This window comes from Dicentrarchus labrax, unplaced genomic scaffold (genome assembly GCF_905237075.1).
Source record: "Dicentrarchus labrax unplaced genomic scaffold, dlabrax2021, whole genome shotgun sequence".
NCBI lineage: Eukaryota > Metazoa > Chordata > Actinopteri > Moronidae > Dicentrarchus > Dicentrarchus labrax.
In genome coordinates this window covers 4,869,851-4,894,427 of record NW_026136706.1, presented here as the reverse complement: position 1 = coordinate 4,894,427, position 24,577 = coordinate 4,869,851, and the positions used below count along the sequence as shown (strand labels likewise).

Sequence of the window (24,577 nt, the reverse complement as noted above, 5' to 3'; positions counted from 1 at the left end):
CATACTTTAGAGCAGCGCCCGTTTTGAGAGGTCTTCCACCTTTGTGTGAAAGCCTTCTGACAGCTGTTAGGACATCTTCTTTCCTCATGAATGAATTCAAAAAGAAATTGGCTCGTGCCACATTGCTGAACTGAATCACAGCAGCTCTGTCTTTATTTGGCCCGATGTTAAGTCTTTCTATTACTTTATACAGGAAATCTTGAATGGCTGAAAATCCATTTCTGGTATTATCAGATCCATCCAAAAGAAAAACTATGTCTCTTCCTTTTTCATCACTTTGCTCTGTTAATGAAAAATGATATCATATATATTATCACAATAATTATTTATACTATATTCACAGCAAAAGTTGATTTATTTCAATATTTCTAACAATCTAAATTCTTACCTGTTTTAGTTCCCTCCTCAACTCCCATTTGAGTAACATGACTCATCAGATTTTGTTGAATACGAGGGAGATTAACAAAGTCTGGGACTGAGTAAGCATAATTTGGGTCAGATGAAATGAGTTGCATCTCAGCTGGATTTGACATTCTTGATCCAATGGCAAATATAACAACCCCTGCAGCCTTGAGCATGCTTGCTGGGCCTCGTGGAGAATCTCTAGATCTTCCACCAGCCAACATGACAAGTATCTGCTTGGAACCTTCATGATGTTGTCCTCCAGCAGTTGAAACAAAGACATTATCCCTCACAAACTGCAGTGCTGCTCCAATATATTGAGGCCTTCCACCTTTTGGTTTTAAACTTGCGACATGCTTAAGAACATCCACTTTTGTGTTGTAAGTATTCAGATTGAAATTGAGTTCAGCATTGTTGCTATATTGTACAACAGCAACTTTATCTTTTCCTTGATCCAGGTCAAAGCTGTCAACCATTTTTGCAACAAATTCACGTATAGCAGAGAATCTACTCCTGACATCATCCGATCCATCAATGAGAAAGACAATATCTCTGCTCGTAGTGGAGCTTGAACCTAGAAAAGTCCACAGTCATGTAAATTGTGTTAGTTACCAATTCAACAGAAATCTGATTACTGTTGGTGAAACTGAAATGTGTGAATTGTACATGGTTTCAATATATATAGATAGATATTATTAGATGTATCCATTAATTTGATCTGTATTTATTAATATAAATGAATTATAATTAATTAATTAATACTTGTTTTCACTCACCTACACCAGGGCTTACAGTGTCTTTGTGAGATGCAATGCCTAATAGTAACTGTTCTCTCACAAGAGGAAAGTCAGAAATATCCTTGATAAAATACTTGGCACTAGGACTGTGTGCTAATTGCTCCATCTCCAAACTATCTGCATTATTCACTCCAATGCTGTAAAGGACAATTCCAGCTTTTCTCAGTCCATCCACTGCACCTAAGACATCATCTTCCGACTTTCTTCCACTTAAGAGAATTAGTATCTGTGGGACTCCTTGCTGGGCTCTGCTACCAGATGAAGCATTGAACACATTGTTTTTCACATAGTCAAGGGCTCCACCGGTGTTCAAAGTGAAACCTCCTCTCAGTTTCAAATTGCCCAAATGACTCAAGACATCATCTTTCACTGAGTATGTGTTCAGGAGAAAATCAGTCATGGGCTCTGTGCTGTACTGAGTCAAAGCAACTTGTACTTTGTCTGGCCCAATTTCTGTTTGTTTGACAAACTCTCTGACAAAATCCAAAATTTGTCTTTCACTTGCTCTCATACCATCAGATCCATCAATGAGAAAAACAATATCGGCACTCTGGAGTTTTAATTCTGAAACTGTGGAAGTGTCTGAAATGGATAAAAATGAATTTAAAAAAGAGACATTTCTAAAAAGAGACTTTTTTACAGTAACATACCCATATGTAATCATACCACTTTTATGTCCATGTAGTAGACATCTCTAGCATGTTAAAATACAAATAATGCTACTTCTACTTCTTACCAATAACAGTTGGAAACTCAGTTGTTTCTTGAGCACCTCTCAATGTGGCTTCCACAGATGGATGTATGCTTTGCAGATTATTAAAGTTTGTGACATAAAAATAATGTGCTGGTGTGAAAGAGATGGTTTGCATTTCCAATGTATCAGCATTCCTTGTGCCAATACTAAAAGTCTTTATTCCATTTTCTTTGAGGGACTGTGCTGGTCCTCTGACATCATCTCCTGATCTCCCACCGCTAAATACATACAGATATTGAGGGACTGTTTCTGCACGTCTGCCTCCAACTGTAGCAGCAAAGACATTTTCTCTGACAAACTCAAGTGCTTTGCCAATGTTGAGGGGTCTTCCCAACTTATGCCTCATTGTTCCAATGGAATTGAGCAAATCATTCTTGGATGAATAGGAATTCAAGTAGAAATTGACTGTGGCATCACGGCTGTATTGAACAACAGCCACTTGGTCTCTGTTCTCACCTATATTTAAACTTCCAACAATTTTTTCAACAAAGCGTCGTATGTCTTCAAAGCCATTTCCTGAGTCATATGATCCATCAATAAGAAATACTACATCTTGTTTCTTAGAATCTGCAACAAAGACAAAACATGTAGAAACAAAGGCAAAGTGATTTTCAGGTACAGCAGCCACAGTGACAGTCCCCTAAGATTCAGTCATTGGCCTAAATACAAATCATCTCAGTTTATTTTGATCCATTCATTCATACATCTTACCTAAATCCTTTGTGGGAGTGGTTTGCTCTACATGATGGGAAGCCTCTCTTAACAATGAAAAAACATCCTGCTTTGCAGTAGGAAGTTCCTCATAATCAGTAATTGAGAGTGCATAACTGGGTTCATGTGATATTGTCTGCAGCTCTATGGTGTCAGCATCAGTTGTTCCGATGGCAATTGAAATGACACCAATCTCTTTCAGCATTCTGACCGGTGTTCTTATGTCATCTCCAGATCTTCCACCACTCAGTAGTATGAGTATCTGTGGAACTCCCTCAAGGAGTCTACTTCCTGAGTCAGAAGTAAATACATGTTCCCTCACATACTGGAGAGCCGCTCCAATGTTGTGAGGATAACCTCCTTTGTGACTTAGGCCTCTAATAGCATCAAAAACATCATTCTCTGTTGAGTACCGGCTCAGGTTAAAATTAACCTCTGCTGTGTTGCTGTACTGGACCACAGCTACATGATCTTTGTTTGCACCAATGTTTAGGTCTGTCACTATTCTCTGTACAAAGTCTTTAATATCTGTGAATCTTTGCTGTGAATCATCAGAACCATCAAGTAGAAAAACAATATCTCTTCTATTGGTATCTGTAATCACACAAGCATTTAAGCAAATTAGTTGGATTATTGTGTAATTTGTGTAATTCCTGCGAATGTTCAGTCTCTTTCAGATTAATTCATTCATTAATCTGACAATTCATGAAGTTCCACATGCTTTGTACAACATTAAGTTATTACAGTCATTACAGTCTTACCATATGATTCTTGTTTGATAGCAGGGGTTTCACCCTTTGTGATGGCAGAAAATACTTGTTGTTCAATGTCTGACAGATCACTGAAGTCTGCTGCAAAGAAAGCATGACTGGCTTTCTGTGACATAGACTGAATCTCAAGGGTATCTGCATTCTTTGTTCCCACCACAAATACCATCACACCAATTCCTTTCAAGCTTTGTACAGCATTTCTGACATCATCACTGGACCGCCCGCCAGTTAATAGAACCAAAATCTGAGGGACACCCTTTTGGTGCCTACTTCCAGAAGAGACTGCAAAAACATTATCTTTGACGTACTGGAGGGCTGCACCAGTATTGAGGGGTCTGCCTCCTTTATGTGTCAGAATTCCCACATTGCGAGCAACATCCTGCTGGGTCTTAAATGTGTTTAGAAAAAAATCAACAGATGGCTCTCTGCTGTACTGCACCACTGAAACGCGATCTTTGTTCTCATCCACATTGAGTTTTTCCACCATTCTCTCAACAAAGCCAAGCATTGCTTTAAAATCATTTTGCATTTCATCCGAGGAATCCAGTAAAAATACTACGTCACGCTGAATTGATTCAGTTTGATCTGCAGAAACTTTGACAGACATGGATTTTGCTCAGTTAGAGTTATATAACTTATATAATAATGAAACAAGATAGATAGATAGATAGATAGATAGATAGATAGATAGATAGATAGATAGATAGATAGCCTTACCTAGACCATTCTGTGGTTTTAGTTTTGGCTGTTGTCGAGGCACCCTTTTCACAAATGACACAAGTTGTTGATGGATGCTCCCCATATCATCAAACCGAAGCACAGAGAAAGCGTAGGAGGGGTTATGTGCAATCATTTGGTGCTCGAGTATGTCTGCATTTCTTGTACCCACACAGAATGGAACAACTTTGTCTTGTTTTAGAGCTGCAGCAGCACTTGTAACATCATCTTGAGATCTTCCCCCACTCAGCAGAATCAGTATCTGAGGGACACCATCTTGATGCCGACTCCCAGAGGAATCAGAAAAAGCATTATTCCTCACATAGTCAAGAGCGGCCCCAGTGTTGAGTGGTGTCCCCCCTTTATGGTTTAATTGCTCGACAGCAGCGAGAACATCTGTTTTTTCTTTGTAGGTGTTCAAACTGAAATGTGTCTGTGGATCTCTGCTATACTGGACCACAGAAACACGGTCTTTGTTCTCACCAACATCGAATGAGTCTACCACTCTTTGGACAAAATCTTTCATTGCTGGAAAACCACTCCGTGTATCATCTGACCCATCCAATAGAAACACTATGTCTCTTTGAGGGGACTCTAATTCAACTAGAAAAAAATAGGAAAACCTTGTTTAAGAATCATACATATAAGTACATACAATATGTTATGTTGCAATCATCACACATTAGATGGTTGGTAAAACAATAGGAGCTGGAAATGGAATTTTAAACAAATTACAGCAATAAATGTGTTAGATGCCAGAACATTAAAAAAAACTTGTAGATGAAGAAATTATTGAGAAACTTGAAAGTAACTACAAGATAAGGAGAATATTCCTCTTTCACAAATGAAAGATGGAGAAAACCTGTTAAGAAAAGATTTCAATATTCTTTTACCCTAAATATTTGGTCAATGATGTGATTATCATTGGCTCAAGGAAGAGCTTAAGAACAGAAAGAAAGGACATTTGCTGATGTGGAGCTGTCAAGAAAAGGCTCTCCAGGGTGCCAAAGGAAGCCAGAGCCAAACAAGAGACAGCACAACCACGAAGTTGCCTCTAGACAGTGGAGACAGTTTGAGAAACATGAAACTGATCGACTGACATTCTTCAGAAGATGATACAGTTTCATTGCAATTCAAACTACAGTAGACCAAATACTAAAATATAAGCGGGGGAGTCTCAGTTTGAGTCTCACCTACTAATAGACACACTTCTTACCTACAGTTTGTATTTCCGTCTGGACAAATGCAGCTATCCCTGGCTGAACAGACAAAAGTTCACCAAAGACAGGAAGGTTGAAAAGAAATCGGGAGGAGAAGGCAATTTTTTTAAGTTCCTCCTGTTCAGTGTTTTTCATTCCAATGGCGAAAGACAGAACACCAATTTGTTTTAGGTTTGACGCAGCTTCTGAAACATCATCATTGGATTTGCCACCAGTCAGTAAAAACAGAATCTGAGGCACTCCCTCCCGGCGTCTACTCCCAGATGAAGCAGTGAAAACATGGTCTCGCACAAACTGCAGAGCAGCTCCAGTGTTCCGTGGTCTTCCTCCTTTATGGCGAAGACTTCTTACAGCATAGATGATAGCCTTTTTGGATCTATGAGTTTTTAGGTTGAAGTAAACTTTGGTGTCATCACTATACTGTACAACAGCCACTCGAACTTTATCTTCATCGATGTCCAGCTCTTCTGCCATTCTTCTGATGAACTCTCGAATAGCTGGTAGTCCATTTCTGGAGTCATCTGACCCGTCAAGGAGAAACACTATGTCCCTCTTGTTGCTCCCTGTGTCAACTAGGTGATACATGGATAGATAGAAAGAGAATTCACGAATTGTCAACTCAAGTCTTTTCTACCCTCATGCATATTCATCAGCATGATAAAGTTCAGAGGAATAAACTGAGCAAAGAAAGAAAGATGTGCTATTGCTCTGAAAGTTTTATTCCAAGCCGAACTGCTAAAGAACCATCTTTTATCAAAAAGATGTATGAAAGAATTTGTCGACTCCTCTTCAACATTAGAAAGTGGAAAATTTATAAGAGGCGTAAAAGAGGGCTATGTTCTTGAAAGCTTAAGAAATACAGAACAGTTGGTTTTTCAACAGAAATAATTTCCTTGCAAGGGTAATCATCAGTTTCATGCAACAGAAATGTGCCAAAACATTTCATAATCATTAATTACCTTTTCATCAATCATTAGACTCTAGGAAATGATGTTAGTCTTGAGAGAAAAAGCTTTTTTGAGGAAAAATAATGTAATGTATTCCAATGTTAGGCCTGTATTTAAATGTGGAATTCTTACCTACTAAATCAGAGATTCCAGTCATGGTTTCCTCATTGTCTTTGTTTATGTTCAGTGTACCAACAAGTTGTGATTGGATTGAAGGCAACTTGGAGAAATCAGTGACTTTGTACGTGAAACCAGGTTTGAAGGCAATCATTTCCAACTCTGAAAGCTTGGCATCTCCCACTCCAACCCCCACAGATACAATTTCATGCTCTTTAAGAGCAAAAGCTGGACTTCTCACATTATCAGTGGATGGTTTTGTACTTAGAAGAATTAAAATCTGGGGCACTCCTTCTAGTCTTCTACTGCCCGTTGAGGAAGTAAAGACATTGTGCCTCACAAACTGGAGGGCTCTCCCGATATTAAGGCGCCTCCCACCCTTGTGCCTTAAATTATCTATGGCATTTACAATGCCATTCTTTGTCTTGTGAGAATTCAGATCAAAGTTGACTTCAGGGTTATCAGCAAACTGAACCACAGACACTCTGTCTTGGCTCTCTCCGACAGAGAGGCTCTCCACTATGCTCTTTACAAAGAGTTTTATCTCTGGGAATCCATTTCTTGTGTTATCAGAGCCATCCAGTAGAAACACAATATCTCTTTTTACTTCATTGCTTTGTACTAAGACACAACAAATAAGATTCATCAGTAACATCAGTAGAAACGATTTTCTTAAAGCAAGTTCAACACGCCAATAACAAAAGAGATTTTTCCTACCTTGTTGTAGGACTAGGGTCAGCTCCTCCTTTGGAAGGCTCACGTAGTTATTGAGTCTTTGGGGTATGGTGCTAAGTTCACTGAATTCTTTCACATTGAAGGCAAAGGAAGGGTTGTGTGAAATGGCCTCAATCTGCCTTGGGTCTGCATCCTTGACACCGACGCCAAATGGTACGACTCCCTCTGTTTTCAGTGCACCAGCAGATTCCTTCACGTTATCCCTGGACCTGCTTCCAGCCAACACAATCAGAAACTGAGGGACATTTTGCGCAGCCCGGCTACCATACCTTTCAGACAAGATGGTGTCCTTCATGAATCTTAGAGCAGATCCTGTGTTTAGACTACGTCCACCAGCCAGTGTCATTCCGTTGACAGCTCTTAGCACCTCATCTTTGGTTTGGTAAGTGTTAAGGTAGAAATTTGGAGTAGCCCTCTCGCTGTGTTGAACCACTGAAATTCGTACCTTGTCAGTCCCAATGTCAAGTGGTTCAATTACTTTAATGATAAAATCCCGGATGTAGCCAAAATCTGCTCGAACATTATCTGTGCCATCAATGAGGAAGGCAACATCCCTTTCACCTCCAACAACTGGGGGGGGGACAAAAAATAACAATTATTATTATTATTACCAGGCAAACTTTTAATTACATCACATTCTTTTCATTAGGGAAAACAGCGAAATACTACACTCACCAGTTTCCTCAGGGAAGGTTGTCACATCTGTATCACCAACCACTGTTATCAACTTTGGCATGATTAGCTCAGCCATAGCTGGTAGATTAGAGAAACTTGTTTCATGGTAAGCCAAGTCTGGAACAAAGGCAACTGTCCTCAGTAAGGCGTCATCTGCTTGGCCAGAACTGACCGTGAAGGTCAAAACACCAGACAGAGCCAATTTATCAGCTATGCTTTTAACCTCATCCTGGGCTGGTCCACCTGTGATCAGAACCAATACCTGCTGTACTCCCTGCTTCCTGCGTGAGCCAGTTGATGGCTGGAACATGGTGAGGGCTTGATTCATGGCAGCTCCTGTATTCAAAACTGAGCCTCCAGTTAGCCTGAGTTGAGAGACTTTATTCACAACATCTTGCCTGTTGTTTTGGCTGTTCAGATAAAATTCAACTCTTGGACGTTCGGCAAACTGCATGAGACCAATCTGGACCCTGTCAGGACGTACATCCAGCTGGTTGACCACGTTGATGATGAAGTCTCTCACATAGGGTAAGTTACTGCTGCCAATGTAGTTTGAGCCATCCACAAGGAAGACAATGTCTCTGACCACTCTTTGAGTGTGCACTGTGGTTACGTCCACCCCTAAGAAAAACACCAAAACATAAAAATGTTTATCTACACATGCTATGAAGTTGATTCACTGTTTTGGGCACTTGCAGACAAGTACCCCCTCACTGCAAGCTGAAAGTCAAGGTGGTAGACTCTGCATGCACGCATCTGCATTTGTTATTTATTCAAGGTTTTCTTTCAATTTATCACTCATCTATATATTTCCATTTCAAAGATCTGAAAATTAATTGAATTAATCATTAAATGTACTGAATGACCTTACACTTACCAGGCTCGGTGGGTCCTTCAGTCACCACCACCCCAGCCAGTGTGGAGAGTGCATTAACCATTTCGTCTCGTCGGCTTCTCAGTCCGCGTATGTCCCTCACCATGTACACCACACTCTCAGTGAAGGCAATCTGCTTCATTTCTTCTTCATCTGCAGACTTGAAGCCTGCAGCTAGAGCTAGTACGCCCATTCGCTGGAGGGCCTTAGCAGGTTCTTCAACACTGTCGCTGGACTTTTTACCGGTCATCAAGAGTACAAGTTGGGGTACCCCCTGCTGAATTCGACTGCCTTTCTCAGCTAGCAGCATATTCGTCCGCACAAAGTCCAAAGCTGCTCCAAGGTTGATTGGCTGAGCGGCTCTTGGTTTGATCCCACCCAAAGCAGCAATTAATTCTTCCCTGGTTCCATAAGAGTTGAGATCTATCTCTAGTCGAGGGACATTGCTGAACTGGGCGACACCGACTTGAACTCCGTCTGGACCAATTGGCATGGAGTCGACGAACCGCCTGATGAATTCGCGTATGGCATTGACGACATTTGGACCCATCGTATTGTCGATTAGGAAAATCACGTCTCGTTTTCCAACTGTCAAGACTGAAAAGAAAAGAAAAAACATGAGAATAAAATATAATTTTTAGAAATTTATAAGTACTAAAGGCAAAAAAAAGGTTTATATTTATATTAAGCTGTTTGGAATATGTGTTAACTACTGTTGACATACTATAAAAAAAAGGAACGCCTAGAGCTGGGGGTCTCCTTGAGGTTTCTGCCTCTTAAAAGGAAGATTTTCCTTGCCACTGTTGCCAAGTGCTCGCTCATGGTAGGAATTGTTAGGTCTCTGTAAATACTTTTATAAGAAGTACGGTCTATACCTGCTCTATTTTAAAGGTGTCCTGAGATAGCATTTGTTATGATTTGGCGCAATACAAATACAATTGGACTATTTTTAATGTTTTAATAGTTGTATATGGACACACTATATGCTACCCTTTAAGGTATCAATTAAGCTTACAATATGAATACAATGATAGTCTTCATGATAGTCATTTCTTTTTATTGGTCATTCATTTAGTTCATAAAACAATTTTATTTATAATTTAATTTAACTTTATTAACTTATTGAACTTAGGTCTATAGTTAGGCCATGTACATTACAATGTATTTGTTCTGTATTTGTTGGAACTTTCTTTTGTTTTAAGTTTGACAACACAAAAAGCCACCCATTTTGGAATCACACAAATAATTTACTTGAATACAGGAATTTGTACGAAATACTTTACGTTGTCAAGTAATATGTTTGGGAATATATGATGTGATATGGGCACAAACCATTCTGTGCACTTTTTCAGATCACTGACTTGGGTCTGAAGTCTGTATTGTAAGTCAGATTCCCCATAAAAAACTGTGGGCATCATGTCCAGTCACCCAAGCTCATACCAACCAGCTGTAGGCTACTCTAGCACTAACCAGTGGCTGTTTAGAGGTCAGATATTTGTCATGGCAAACAGACCCAGATATTTTTTATGTGTGGTCAAGGTAAATGTGTGACAGAATGTCATCAACATACGAGTACAAGTATAACCCTGTCATTTTTGCTTTATAGGTATTAAAATGAGCCTAATGCAGCTTAAATTCCAATTGTAAAAATGGCACAATGGAGTAGGTTAGAGATATTCCCTTATCATGTGTTTTTTAATAAAAATTTGTGATACTATTTTCCATTGTTTGCAGTAGCTAAGATGATGTCCTATCACTGCTTAAAATATGCTATTTAATAAACTAGGTTCTGAAAGGCATCTCATTCTTAGCAGAATATATGTTACTGTCACGATTCATTAATGGAACTTTTTAGATGTCAAAAAGTACAGATCATTAAAAAGAGTACTTCTCACCTTTACTGTGTTATTGCCACCTCTGTCATTGGTGTACCACATCCATATCTTACCTTGCACACTACATTATACGTTTATTATGAACTCTTTGGGATTATATGTTTTTAACTCCCCTTCCACAACCACAATGCCACGTCAACACTTACAGAGAAGTTACATACCTTCTGTGAACGTATTCTGAATTATAATGGTGCGCTGGACCACCCCGTTAATGTATGGGAGCAGCTGGTCACCCATTCTTGCTACTGCTCTGAAATCAGGGGCTGACAGGACAAAACTTTTATCTGTAGCAACTGCTTCCAGATCTGCAGTGGCAGTGTCACCAATTGCCACGCCGAATGTAATAACTTTGGCCCTCTTAAGGGCCCGGTCACCGGCACCAGTATCATCAGTGGATGGCCCAGCACTGATAATCACCAACATCTGGGGCACATCCTCCTCTGCCCTGCCCCCAGCTGTTTCGCTCAAAAGGCTCTCGGCCACTTCCTCCAAGGCAGCCCCCAGGTTAGACTCGTCGCCCCCTGGGAAGGCCAGGCCCTTCACAGCGTCCAAGACTGATGATTTGCTCTCAAAGCTATTTAGATAGAACTTTATCTCTGTGTTGGTGTTGTACAGGGCCAAGGCAACGCGAACAGTGTCCCTGCCCACATCAAGGCGCTCAATGATTCTCAAAACCAAATCACGCACATAGGGGAAGTTTGCTGCTCCAACGTTCTGTGATCCATCAATTAAGAGTACTAGGTCAGCTGAATCTTGCGCTTTAAGGAGAGAGAGAGAAAACAAAACAAAATGGAACTTGTGAAAGCGTTAACATAGTGAGACAGAGACAAGAACTCGTGCTAGCATATCATTGCATGTGTCAAGTGACATTCAAAGTGAACAAATCAATAACAACATTGCAAAACACATCATACTGCATGTAGGCTGAACCAAGGAGATTTCAAAAAGTGATGTAATTTGATGATTATTTTAACCTACATGTAGAACTCCTTTGTCTAGAGTGTGATTTTTTCCTATAATGAAGGTTTTTTGGGTTGGATATGGATTACAGTACCATAAGGGTGACTGATTAAGTATGGTATAGTGGTGTTGTTGTCAATATGAATACTAAACCCTGATACTAGCTTCGAAGTATAATTTAGTTAATTGTCCACATCCTGTATGGTCAACACAGTTTAATGAGACTAAAAATGTATTCCAGTTTATTCAAAATGTATTCCAATGTGGGAAAAACTAATGTTTTCCCACATTTTTTATTAAAAGTTACTATTATACTATTATAATTGTTTATTACACAGCTTTGTTGAATACTTGATTTTCTGGTCAGTTATGACATTCTACGTCTGTTATTTCTAATTAGCAGATCATCGCTGTGGATGCAGTTCTGACCATTCACTCTGGAGGACCACAGTGTAAGCAATAAAATAATTTTTAAATCAGTATATTGTGTGAAATTATTGAGGTCTTTAGTAAGTAAATGTGTAATACATGGAATAATGTATAACAAGAGGGTAATTGTTGCGGTATAGATTATCTTTATTATTGTTATACATTGTAATTATTAATACCCTAATTATATATAACTATAATATGGCACCGCAAAAAATTGGTCAGATTATATTCAAAATTTTAAGAAAAATAAAACTCATAACTAAGGGTACGCCATACTGTGATGACATCTGCAAGTCAAAAGAAAATCAATGCATGAAAGAAAAATTAAGCTGTTTTTACATTTTACAAAGTTCCTTATTTAATTTGTGTGATATGTTTCTTGTATAAGCTCCATTGAGTTCAGCCTTCCCATGCAGACTCTTGTTACGGACCTCTGATAAAGTGACCAGTTATGATCCTGTGGCCTATCCTTGGTGCCTACAAGTTTTCAGTACTTGAGAATATAATACATGTCCATGTACTTTACATTCATGTAAAGCGAGTAAATTTATGTTTCCAATTCATTTTAATTTGTCAGTGTTATTTAATCAATGTATTTTCATGCCAATAACTTAACATATTTAATCATTTCTGGACATCTGCATGTACAACATTCTCAAAGTACTTCTTCTGCAGGTCAAGGATGAGTTCAGGCAGGTTCATCACTGTTTCAAATACAGAATATTGCACATATTTTACACAGAAAGACATTGTGACTGATAAAGACAAACATACAAAATGCAAGACACAAAGCAGTTGTGCGGTTAGCTATTGTTAAAAGCTCATTGTTTGATTTTGAGATGTGATGTTTTAAAGGGTAAAGCCTCCCCGAGACCATGTTCTTTTCAAAGGTTTTGTGAAGGAATCTTGTTAATCTGAGGTGTCACTATATGATTTTTTTTCTGTTGCTGTCTGTATATGTGTCCTCTCACCTACAGCTGTATCTAATAAAACAGGCATCGTCTGAAAAAAGTGTGTTAAATTATGACTGAGGTTACTGCTGTATGCCAACACAGAGCTCAAATCACTACCAAATTTAAAGGCACCTGGTACAGAACTTTCACATTGCTTAAATATCTCTCTCTCAAGCCAAACTCATTGTATCTGTTCTGGCTGTGCACGAACATATATGTTTACATCCTACTTAACACCCTAATTCAAGATGTTGTACGGGTGTCAATCACATGCATGTCTTATTGTGATTTTTAAAGCATTAAGGGTGTATTAAGACAAAACAAGTGATGTTAATTTTGCAGGTGGATAGTGAAAGGTTATTATAAGGTTGTTAAAAAACACTTGATTGTGTTAATAATAAAATCCAGTCACGTCCACATATGCAGTAGCTTCTTCCCGCACATGTAGACACATTAGTATGGTAGTGACACTGGTCCCATTTCATTACCTGTCCCTTCTCCAGCCACAGGGGCCTCGTTTGCCACAGGAGCACCCCCTGACCGGGTCACTGCGCCGCAAAGCCCCACTACCAAATCTTGTATTATATCCCGCAAAGTCAAGAAAGTTTCTACATTAAACACATGAGCGTCATAGGGCTGGCTAGCCATTTCCCTGAGCTCAGAGTCCACTGCATCCTGAACTCCAACTGCAAACACCTGTACACCTGCCAGCCGCAGCACCTCAGCTGGCACGGCCACGTCATCCTGGGAACGCCCATCTGTTAGCACCACCACCACTTGGGCCACTCCTTCAACAGCACGGCTGCCCGAAGCAGTGGTCAAGTGTGTTTGAATCAGGAAATCCAGGCCCAGGCCAGTCTTGGTGCCCCCCCCACGGTAAGACATAGCCTTGATGTGTGCCAAGACTCCCTGTGTTGTCAGGTAGGTGTTGAGCTGGAACTCAGTTTCAGGCTTGTTATTGTACTGCACAAGGGCAAATTTAAACCTGCCCCCTCCAACCTGGTGCAGCGCTTGTGTCACGCTGTACAAAAATTGTCTTACATGCTCAAAGTTCTCCTCTCCAATACTCCAGGATGAATCCACTAGAAAGTATATATCAGCTGCCAACCCTTGTGCACAATCTTCAAAAGAGAGTGTTTGGAGGACAGAAGTGAAGACCAATGAAAAGATGCTTGGTGTTTGGTTCCATAATATTGTTTTAGTGCCAAAATATATAATTCTACATTTGAAAGCATCATTCTGCATTGCTTATCAAAATAATCTGACTGGACTTTGTACTCCTCTACCATTCCTGAGGCCTCTATTTTGTTTTTGTCCCATGTTGAGATACAGTATTTAAATACATTGTATAAAAAATTACAATAATTGAATAATTTGTTTACCAACAATGCTCATTATAAAAGAAAAACTGTTACCATATCTACCTAAATGTACTTTGTTTTTGTTAGGATGTCATAAGCACTTCTATAAACCCCCCTTTTCTTCAGATGTAGGTTAGATATTTTAAGGAGAGTAATAATATAAAAGAAATATAAAAAAACCCCACTGAGCATTGCTGAAACTGCAAAATGAGCACACCCTGTTGACAGGAGCTGAGATCAACTTAGTTCAACTTACCATCCTGAGCATCAAGGTTAGGCAAGAGTCCTGCAAACAGGACACCCAGGAGGGCACATAGCGGTAACAACCGATGCCTCTTCATCTTCTATCACCAAAGACAGCAAAGGGGACACCTGTGAAACCAGAAAGAAACATGATATGAATAAAAAAACAGAAGGACTAAAGGAGCCCTGCCCTTTTACCACAAGGCATAGATTAGCTGTGCGATATGACATTTGGACAACACTTTGTGTTCCTGCGCAGGAAAATTGCATGAAAACAATACAAATAAACCGAGCAAAGACCAACCAGCCAAGACAGGCTTGTGTAAATGTCAAATGAAGTAAAATGTATTTACTGTGTCTATTGTACATTTTACATAAACATGCTCCAAGGGCTGTTTCTTTTTTAATATCATGTTTAAAATCATGTTATCATGCTTTCACACACAGTTCATACAAGTTCGACTTGTAGGGTCTTTTTTGCACTCCCTATTTTTGCTGCACTGCCTCTAAATATAACACACAACATTGCATAAGCTTGTTTTTATTGGCCCGAGAGTATAACATTTAACATCCGACATGCCACACAAATGAAAAACATGTCTCTTGTCAACATTTTCTGCTGTGTGTGCATGATATATTCTACTGTTAGCGCTGCTTAAGTGTCACCATGTCCCAGTTCCTTCACACTGGGATGTGCCTTTTTAATTTTTCACAACCTCAGGCAGTGGAAAGCATGTACATCCTGCCCAGGCTTTAAAACAGGCATGATATCTGGCATGAAAGGCAGCTATAAAAAAAAGAAAGAAAATTGAATCACCAGCACTTCTCTTACATTTTGCTTTTGGATAGTAAAGTGAGGGAGCTGCAGCATGTGTTGGTACATCAGTAGCAGACCTGAAGAGTTGCAATGATCAAAACCACCTGTTAAAACTACCAGCCAATGTGCTTTAGTAATTAACTCTGCTCGGCAAGCACCATATTTTCCAACTCACAAAATAATGCCTTCTTAAGAGGACTGGAAAGTCCAGTTCCACAGCAGGGGTGTGTGTTTCTTGTTTAGTCAGATTTTCCTCCATTGTGATGTTAAGTAATGTCAGAGGAAATGAAAGGAAGGTGACTCATGACTCACTAATGACCTTATGAATTTAGTTCATAGAGTAAGTGTACATGTATGTATACGTTTGTGCTTATTTTTCCGATAGTACAGGAAACACTTCAAACATTCAGTCTAATCTTAACTCAGATAACCTCTGTTGTATCAGCCAAAGTCAAATTTTCTTCAAGCAGGTTAAAAACACACACACAAAAAAAGCTATTAGGGATGATCACAGCCTAGAGGGTAGATCACATGATAGTATAGTGAGGATGAGAGGCTGGGATCATTGTTTTATCCCCTTACTGGCACCCTTTAAAGACTTAATAAACTTTTGTATCATTATCTTAACCCTTAAGCAGCCCTTTGGAGTGAGGATTACCTTCACCTACCTCACTCTCTTGGTCTACACCTCACAATGGTAGACAGCCAAGAGAACACACACCTAACCTATTAAATTTCAGACCACCCTGAGGTGATAAAATAGGTCCAAAAAGTCTCAAGAACAGCAAAGCAGTAGCACAAAAGCAGTTACATTTAAACACACTGAAGCAAACAACATTTTTCAAACAACTATATAACGACTGAAAAATAAAATAGCCTGAGCTGGCACACATGGCCAGTGACCAGTGTTTTCACCATTAAAGTAATGATGGGGGAGTGAAGGTAAATAACTCTTGGAGTCCCAGAGGAGTCTCTTTAAGAGCCTCTGTGCCTGCTGCTGCACACACAATAAAAGCTCAGCATTAAGGGCAGTTCTAATGTGCACTGCATGAAAAGTGGTATGTGGGTAATTAGAGATTTACTGTATGTTGACTTTACTGGGAATAAAAGAAAGAACTTCAAGAATGTGCATGAAGTTGCACTTTATCAAATGTGCCTTTGTGATGATGGAGAGGGGCATCATGGATAAAGCTGGCACAACTGTGAAAACTCTGAAAATGACTAATGCCCTCTAGTGGAAAATGTAGGTATAACAGTCTGACAGATCCTGCTTTTTTTAGAAGTAAGCAGCATATAATATATGTATTGTTCATAAGTTATCATGAGCTTATTTAATGGGATATGTATGTATGTATGTATGTATGTTAAAAAAATTCACTTGTGAGGCTTTAAAATAAATATAGTATGTCAATTAATTTTCCATCCATCCTATTTTGTGCTTTTTCTGATTAACAATAATTTTCCGTGGGGTTGAATATGGGCCCCTGCTCCACCAGTGGTGCTACATGTGCGGAGGCTCGATTTTATTGTTTAGACACACCTAAAACAACACATTCCAACACACATTGTCATAAGCTTCCCAGCACAACCATTTGGGGGTTCAGGGTCTTGCTCAATGGCACAACCCCACTCCTGCACGTTCAGGGATCCAACTGGCAACCCTCCAGTCATAAGCCCGCATCCCTAAACTTTAAGCTACATCCATTAGGAAAAACCTTGTCAGTAATAAGAACAAAATCAATTTTGGCACATATATTGTAAATACTTTAGAGTTTTTCTTTCCAATCGCTAATTGTGCCTCTCATTGTATCTATCAAAAACAAAAACTAAAGGAGAAGGAATTCTGACCAGCAACGCAAATAAAACACAGGCAGAAATAACACAAGCTGCAGGCTGTACATGTCTTATACTGAAATGTAACATGAACATGCTGAAGTCATTTTTGCGTCTGATTTTAAATCTTGGTCAACAACCAACATTATTAACTCTAAGCTGTGGAAAATGTCCCTGTCAACAGTGGATTCTGGACCAAGTCACCCTCTGATCTTGACTAAATGTGCACTTCAGGATTTTTTGATGTGGAGTAAAAGAGACCCTTTCACAAGGATAGGAAAGCCTGGGTCAGCTAGTTTTGAATCTAAGCCATCCACAACACACAGCAATAATGAATGATAAACATGGCTGTCCTATTTAATGCAACGCTGCCGTGCCTTACATTTGTCAGAGTCATCGTGTTTATGCTTTGCTGTGTTCACTGTTTATGCAGACCACACTTTGGAGATGAGAATATTGAAAAAAACTGCAACCGTTCATTTGTACTCACTTTTTAGACAGGCCCATCAGTGTGTACCATCACAACTCACTGACCAGACAAAACCTCACAAACAGTGGAGGATTGTGGAAAGTTACTGCACTGAAAATATTAGGAAGCTGCAGATTCATGTCACACAAAATATCAGTGCCAGTGGGTGGGGTCGTTCTATAGTGCCCAATGCATGGTGTGATAATCCTTTCATTATAAAAGAAACATATAAAGTGCTTAGAGAATACATTTCAACAAAGTAAAGAGATTTAAAAAGTATCCTCTGAACAGAATCCACACTTACAGTGAAAAATGTGTGTCCCTGCAGTGTGTCACTATCCAGATATAGGGCCTAAATCACTAAGTTCCTTAATTTCAAGGAAATCTAAGTTCTCTTGGACACTGCAACAGATGTTTGTGTTCTCTACTCATGCTCATGTGATTTCAGGTCACTCAAAAGCCACTTCTCTGCAGAGTTTGCCAGGCCTGGCCAATGTGTCAACACTATGGCTTCCCCTCACTGCCACAGAGGAAAACATAGTAGCACAGTGGAGTCCTGTTTTCACTGATAGGAGCAGCCAAAACAATGGCAGCATGGGGAATTACATTGGAGAGAAAATTACGAAAGAAAGTAAAAATACTCTGGCTCCAAATTACTTCATTATCTTCAAGCTGCATTCATATTTTTTCGCCATTTGGGAGTACAACCTTAGCTGAACATCATACACATGTTTGATATATCACCTAAAGTAAAGCTGTTATGACAAACAGTTGCCTCTTAACACATTAAGTATAGACACAGAGCAACATTAGCATTTATTTGAACTGTGCTTATGGCAAGGGTTTGGTCTTCAACAACTCCTGAGGGAAACATCTTTCTCTTTAGCTGATAACACTCTACTATGTTCACCAGCTGGTTGCTAGCTTTGTCTTTGGGTGAGGTTTTTCATGGTTAACAGCTGCCTGCTGCTGCTGGAAATTAGATTAATGAGAGTGGTGAGACTGAACAAAAACAGTACATTTCAAGACATAAAACAAAACATTGAGCTAAAAGACATAAAAATGGTTTGTTGAGAATTATCAGCTGCAGAGTTGGTTGATAATTATGTGTGGGTTAGTCACTACTACTCATTTAAGCCATGGGTAAACATGTAAGTGAAGTTTAAATACAAAAGCATATTGTGCAGCTTTAAAATTTTGCATGCGGGACAGTGCAATGGCAGCAGGGGCTCCAGACTGGGGGGTAAAGATATTAGATTGAATACTTGTGAATTTGGGGAGGTGCCCATAGAGAATTTACAGGGTCCAGTTTTGTGCTACGCCCCTGAATGGGAGAGAAAAGGAACTCTTAATTCCCTTACTCTGTGGTATAAATCTGAATCTCTGTCAGCATCCTAAAACGATTATTAGGTCTCAGCCCAAAGCATCTGCACCAAACATGCATTCTGGCATTCCTCGATAACTCAATAACTCCATTGTTAAGCTGCTCTTCTTTCAGAAAGGGCACGCAGCATTCAGCCACATGTCGTCATCTTTGTATTTAACTTTTTATTTGGAGAAGAATTAGCAAATGGCAACAAACAGTGTAGTCTTTGTGAAGCTTTCATCCCATATTAGTGGCCCCAGGTAAGATCTTGAGCTTAGGGGATATCAGCATGCACTCCAGTCTGTTAGGATGTATTTTTTGCTACTACCACTAGGAGTCTCCAAAGCCAGAATTTTTTAAATCTCACACATCTTTAAGGAGCTAAAGATATGCATGGCCCGTCCAGGTACATCTATCATGTAGCATTCCTGTAGCACAGCAGAGACCGCCATATGTGTCGAATATCATGATAGTTTAATGATAAGAAGTGGGTGCAGAGGATGAGGGGTTATGAGCTGTTAATATGTCCTTTTTTCCTCCTGCTGAGGTCCACCAATGTGTGTCTGTATAATATGCTGAGTCACCACTGAATCTTTATGTGTCACCAGTGTGAAGTGACATGCTTCAAAGAGAGTTCAGTGTGCACTTTATGTTATACAATGAGCAGAACATACTTCCCAGCACACTGTATACAGCAGTATGTCTTTCTCAGTGGTACAATTTATAGCCAGCAGTGGCAGTTTGCATTTACACAGCAAGACAGACATTGCAACGCGCACATGAGCACTCTGAAGCATGTTGGCAGCTGGACCTCACACACTCATTTATAGCAAAGACCACACACACACACACACATACACATAAACATGCACATATATAAACTCACACGAGCTTACAGTGCCGTGCCAGCACAAAACTCTGTCAGTATCAGTGACGGATACCAGAGTTTATTGATTGCCGTTACACCAACGACAGAAAGGGGACCTCTGATGTTAGGGAGAAGGACACGGCTCACCTCACACAAAACAAAACGAGCTACATTTTCACACAGGTTTAAGCACTTTCAGAGCACCTCTGAAGTCAAAAAATGTGTCTCTGAGCTAAAGCAACAAGATAGAAACACTTGCCTCCTCACACTCAAATATAAAAATGCATTATTGATGCAACAGTTCTAAGAAAATAACTACAAACATATGCCACCCATATTTTACCTGCCTCAGAATTATTCTGTTAACAGTGGACCACATGACTAATTCTATGTGAAAGGAGCCGCTTGTAGTAGCTAACCCACAGAAAATGATCTTCAAACTCTGCTCTCCATGTGCTGTTTTAGCATCTTTCAGCTAATTGATTTAGTTTTCTGGCCTGCAACTTCACTGTTTTGCCATGGCAGGCAGCCTTTTCAGCTCTGAAAAAACCTTCTGCACACTACCTGCCACCAAAGCATTTAGCAGCTAAAGAGTCAGATATTTCATTTAGGGGTCAGCAGAGACCAAAACAGAGCTTAAAGGAGAGAATATGTCACTTATATTCATTCATTCATAAATAAATGTAGCTCTGATTGTGTGAAGTTTGCCATATCAACCTAAAAGGGGATTTTGCCTCTAACTGGCCTGTTTTTGCAGGTTAAGAAAAAGAGGAATTTTTTTTGAGTGAGTTGTGTTTCTAATCTTTTGGCTTTTGTCATTTTAAAGTAAAATAGTCATTTTTTTATGAATATAGATTCTATAAGTCTAATAAATATTAAATATGTTCAATACTTATCCTTGCCTTACACAGAGAAACTGGAATAAAGGAGAACTGAAGCATTCTCTACGAACTGAATGAAAAAGTAATTTTTCTGCTTTTGTGATTTATGTTCCAAGGCATCACTCAGTGCAAATACCAGAGGAGACCCTGCCACACTGGCACAGCTGCATTTCCTTTGGAACCTAACTCCTCAGCCACAGTGTAGCCGAAATTCATCATAATCAGAAAATTATTGAAGACCCTTCCACTTGCAGATGCTGTTTGTTATTTCACTGTACTTTTTAATTGGGTCATTAATTATAACACAAGAAAATGGTGTTTGAAGTAAAGCTTGCACACACACACGTATACACTTGTACAGAGGAAATTACTGAATTGCACAGTTTAAGTAACTGGAATTTCTCCAAGCATCTAATAAGGAACCTCAATGTGCAAACCACACATTATGCTCTGCTTTTAATAGATCATACTGTCAAATAGGCTCAACTTTAGCAGCTCCCTTAACACTCAACACAGACTGAAACCTTGTGCATTTCAATTATACTGTCAACAACACTTAATGAAGACAATTTGCATGAATCTGAGAAAAGAGATCAGTAAAATAAGTGAAGTCACAAGGGATGTGAGTCATTTCTACTTCCTAATGCAGCTCTACACTGCCACTCACTGGCATCCTGCGAGGAAATATCACTTGTACATACAGTACGTGTTAGCCTCCACATGTATGAATCCATCATGTGGCTGTGTGGACCTGCAGTCCCAACCCACCCTTCAACTTGGAAGGGTCATGTCGTGACGTGACATGTGCGGTACAGATGAGAAAAGGATCAATGATAAAGTTAAAAGAGGAGGAGGCAGGTTGGGCGGGCAGTTCCACACAGCTGGTGTCTATTAGTCCGTCTGACACCAAGCAGATGTGTGTTCAAGCATCGTGGCCAGTCTAAGCCTGCAGGCTGGCTGAGTCAAAGTATTAAACCTGACACTCAGTGAGATCAGTTAGTAAGGTGAGTTCATTTCTAAGAGCAATTTTTTTTCTCCCTATACACCTTTTAGATACTTAGGGGCCCTGTGATCTTATCAATGAGTCAATCAACACCTCAGAATGGCAAATGGCAAAATCACCAGGCACAAACGTTAAACATTAAAGCAATGCAAAACAGCATAAACTCTGATTTACATCCCTTGCAATTATAGATGGCTGTGTCCTTAAAAAGAGAACATTGGAGGAGTAGTCGACTGAGACAAGACCTTTCTGAAAAATGTCCCAACCTTCCAGACATCTGTGCCGCATCATGGAAAAAAGACAAAAAGCTGGAGAGAGTGGAGTACTCATAAAACACACTAATGCTGATTTATACAGTATATCTAAAAATGCTTTGTTAAGAATCCTCCTGATGCAGCCCTGCCAATAACAATTTATATACCAGCTTCCAAGGGGAGCTGTAGCATTGTCCTAATGCAGGTAGTAAATTATGTGAAAATACTTCAAAAACATAAAACCAAATTTGGAGCACACACCAAGTTTCCTCTCCCTTTTGAACAACGACCAAGTTCTTCCTCTCTGTATCCTAGCAACGGGTTACATGCAAACATAAAACTACGTGGAAGCAGTAGCTCATGAGAAATACTTATGACAAATGTCCAACATAATGTCATTAAGTTGTTCCTTAGATGGATAAAATAACCCAATTTGTGCGTCAAATCCCACATGCTCACAATAAAACACTGCAATGAAGACCCAGCTGAATTCCTCTGTCCCTGCTTGGAGACTCTTGTAGGAGAAGATTAATGGCTCACACCTGGTCCACTAAACCCTGTAGCCCACTACCACCACCGCCACCCACCCACCCACCCCACTTTTGTCCAATGGACCAAACCCCTTCTGGTTCTCCTGGTTCATCTGGCCAGTAGTGTGGAAAACGCTTTCTTCACACTTTTCCACTCCTGTACTCGTCTCAGAGAGGGTGTGGTTTTGGGCTTCTGCTGCAGTGGAAACATCTACCCATCCACTACTCTTCTTTAGAGCTCACATGTGGGTGTGCAGATTTGAAACATTTGGATGTGATTGTACCATTACCAACAGATTCCCAATTTAGATTTAATTGAATGAGCAAAAGATCATTCCAAAATACTAACAGAGAGCCCGAAAATTAGCTATTGAAAGATGATCAATGGAAAATTTTGATAGAAGACTTACATAATCTGTTGCATTACATGATGTATTAATTACACTTTCTTACAAATGGAGCATAGACATTACAAATCTTTGACAATTTGATATTACTAAGCACAAAGCAACAGGGTACAGGATCACAGCTCTAACACTGAGATCACAGTTTGAGACTTTAAACTTAGCATTTTAGGGATTTCACTGTTTTCTCTCACCACAATTACTTGACACCTGTGCAGTAAATTAAACTTACATTTCAAACAGAAGTGTAGCATTTTAAGACTTTTGAAGAGAAGAAAGCAGCAAACACACCCCTCTACACTCACATGCAGCTACATAACATTGCTGAGGTCGCCTTCTTCACCCTAACTGCGGCTCACCTCTTGCCCTTGCAGCACTCTCACCACTAAAGTATAGGCTTCAGCCATGCTGCTAAACGCATGCTGTCTGATATTTATGAGCTATAAGCCAAAAACTCTTTGCAACCCTGTGATTATGACACCCATCATAAGCTTACATGTTATGACTAGAAACTATGCTATGGTCAATGCACTATTTATAATCACGTCAAAGTGCAAACAAGGTCAATCCTTAAAGGAGTAAAAACTGAGAAATGAGGCAAGAATGCATTTGTAAAAGAAAACGAAGAAACCTTTTTCTGCAAGATGAATCAGAACAGAGCAGATTCAAAACTTACCCTAAGCTGAAGTAGCTGTACTCCACTGTATTTGTTTCTGAAGAAAAAGAAAATTAATCTGTTATGAAGAATTACTGCAAGCTGGACATATGGTCATTATCCTCGTGGTAAATTCCCCTTGCTGGCTTTTCCAGCACCTCCCAAAGGAAGGCTGCTGAGCAAGGCAGTGATACAGGCACTGATTAGAGATGTGCAGAAAGAGGGGTCCTGAGTGAAAGGAGGAATGGTTGAGACAGAAAGAGACAGACACCCGCCCGGTCTCAAACCAGAGGAGCTGTGGTGCTGAGTTCAAGGCTGGGATGGGACAAACTTCCAAACTCCTGGAGTTCTGCCACCTCTCTCTTCCTCCTCCCACTTTCTCTAAAGAAAGGAGGGAAAAAAAGGAAAAGAGAGGGTGAGTGGAGGGGGAGAAAATAAGTAAATGAAAACCAGACACATAGCCCTGTTTGGTCTGGATGTGAGCAGTGGGGAGGATGATGTCACAAAGCTGGAGAGGGATTTTCTCCTTACCTTTTCCTACATTTTGCCATTTCTCCATCTACCTCTGTAGGGCCCTTTTCCGAATATTTCAGCTCTCTGTATATTTCTTTCGGTTTTCGTTTTAAGCATATCAAGGAGTAGCAGGGCACCTTTTTCCCCTTTCCCTTTTGTTTTTACATTGAAATGGCACTTTTAAACATAGTGTGGTTTGAGTAACATCCATTGCTAAAGTGATTTAAACCATGCAAATTCTTCTTGAAGATGGTTAATTAATGACTGATTACATACTGTGTCAATTTACATCCCACTGTCTCGACAGCTGATAAATATGACGTGTTGTCTGTGAGCCATCTTGGCAAGAAGGCTCACCAAATATAACAAATAAACTCACAAATCTCTCAGAAAAGAATGTGTAAGACAGCCTTCTGGCAAA

General features: G+C 39.7%; 1 protein-coding gene across 28 annotated transcripts in view; it reads right to left on the bottom strand.

Moving 5' to 3' along the window:
- The window catches only part of LOC127365014 (collagen alpha-3(VI) chain), a 125,268-nt gene extending 101,322 nt beyond the window's left edge, over positions 1 to 23,946 (bottom strand). For 17 of the 28 annotated variants that reach the window (XM_051402649.1, XM_051402653.1, XM_051402650.1 and 14 more), the window contains exons 1-6: positions 23,665 to 23,946; positions 14,577 to 14,692; positions 10,776 to 11,372; positions 8,723 to 9,316; positions 7,846 to 8,466; positions 7,153 to 7,740 (exon numbers count right to left, since the gene is read on the bottom strand). In XM_051402649.1, coding sequence (XP_051258609.1) covers positions 7,153 to 7,740; positions 7,846 to 8,466; positions 8,723 to 9,316; positions 10,776 to 11,372; positions 14,577 to 14,661 — 2,485 coding nt within the window. In that variant the 5' untranslated portion in view covers positions 14,662 to 14,692; positions 23,665 to 23,946. The remainder of the gene's footprint in view (positions 1 to 7,152; positions 7,741 to 7,845; positions 8,467 to 8,722; positions 9,317 to 10,775; positions 11,373 to 14,576; positions 14,693 to 23,664) is intronic. The other 11 variants (XM_051402667.1, XM_051402669.1, XM_051402671.1 and 8 more) reach the window with 2 other exon arrangements.
- Positions 23,947 to 24,577: the final 631 nt, after the last annotated feature.